Genomic DNA, 1038 nt, shown 5'->3' with positions numbered 1-1038 from the left:
TGTTTTGATTTTTACTGCCGTCAGATCGTCGTCCTGACTAGGGCAGCGTGTACTGTGCCAGCAACAAGCAGCTGCCTGGGCACAATTTTCAACCAGCTGTCCAGCACCTACCAGTGAGTGTGAGTCCAAGGCTCCAAGCTCAGGCTCTGTTTTGTTCTGTCCTTATAAGTTGCATCTCACTGCACGCACAGGCACGACATGTGCAGTTGAGCACAAAGCCACAACCACACAGCAATCTTGCCACCTTGTGCTCGATCGCCCTGGGACAGCAGATCCATGGAGGTTGTGATGGGGGCATTGCCGGGCGTCATCAACAAGCTCGGTGACCTCCTCGTTGGAGAGTTCAGCCTGCGCAAGGCAGAGAAGGGGGAGATTAGGTTTCTACAAGTTGAGCTGGAGAGCATGCAAGGTGCCCTCGAGAAGCACTCAAGCACGCCGGCAGACCAGCTCGATGTCCAAGACAAGATCTGGGCTAGGGATTTGAGGGAGCTGTCCTACGACATAGAGGACACTATCGACACGTTCATGGTGCACGGCAAGAGCAGTGAGTTCACCTGGCCGCACAGCTTCAAGGAGTTCATTGGTAGGAGCTATGAGTTGTTTTCGCAGTTCCAGGTTCGCCGTAAGATTGTTACTGAAAACAGAGATATCAAGAGGCGTGTCATTGAGGTGGGCGAGCGGCGTGAAAGATACAAGGTCAACAATGATGTCCATAAGCCTCCTGCAGTTGATCCTCGTTTATTGGCTCGGTATGAGAAAGTGGCAAATCTTGTTGGTATGGATAAGGCACGATCGAGATGAGGTTGTCAAGATTCTGATGGGAGGAGATGCAACGTTCAAAAAGCAAGGTGACATAGTTTCCATAGTTGGATTTGGAGGCCTTGGAAAGACTACTCTTGCAAATGTTGTGTTTGAAAAGATTAGAGCACAATTCGACTGCTCTGTGTTTGGAAAGACTGCTCTGTAGTAGTAGTAACAACAGCCAATACACACCAGCAATATATAAGAAAAAAAAAACAGAGAAGGAGTGGTATAGTA

The 1038-nt window shown here is 49.2% G+C and overlaps 1 protein-coding gene across 1 annotated transcript; it reads left to right on the top strand.

The window, feature by feature from the left end:
• Positions 1–276: 276 nt before the first annotated feature.
• On the top strand, positions 277–801 carry LOC136480601 (disease resistance protein PIK6-NP-like). Its single transcript, XM_066478097.1, has one exon. It carries the CDS (start codon positions 277–279, stop codon positions 799–801), a length of 525 nt encoding a protein of 174 aa, XP_066334194.1.
• Positions 802–1038: the final 237 nt, after the last annotated feature.

The sequence above is a fragment of the Miscanthus floridulus genome, chromosome 9 (genome assembly GCF_019320115.1).
Source record: "Miscanthus floridulus cultivar M001 chromosome 9, ASM1932011v1, whole genome shotgun sequence".
In the NCBI taxonomy this organism is placed as follows: domain Eukaryota; kingdom Viridiplantae; phylum Streptophyta; class Magnoliopsida; order Poales; family Poaceae; genus Miscanthus; species Miscanthus floridulus.
This window is presented reverse-complemented; position numbering and strand designations above follow the sequence as displayed.

Coding starts and splice junctions, on each gene's coding strand:
- LOC136480601 (XM_066478097.1), top strand. CDS start 277: ATGGAGGTTGTGATGGGGGCATTGCCGGGCGTCATCAACAAGCTCGGT.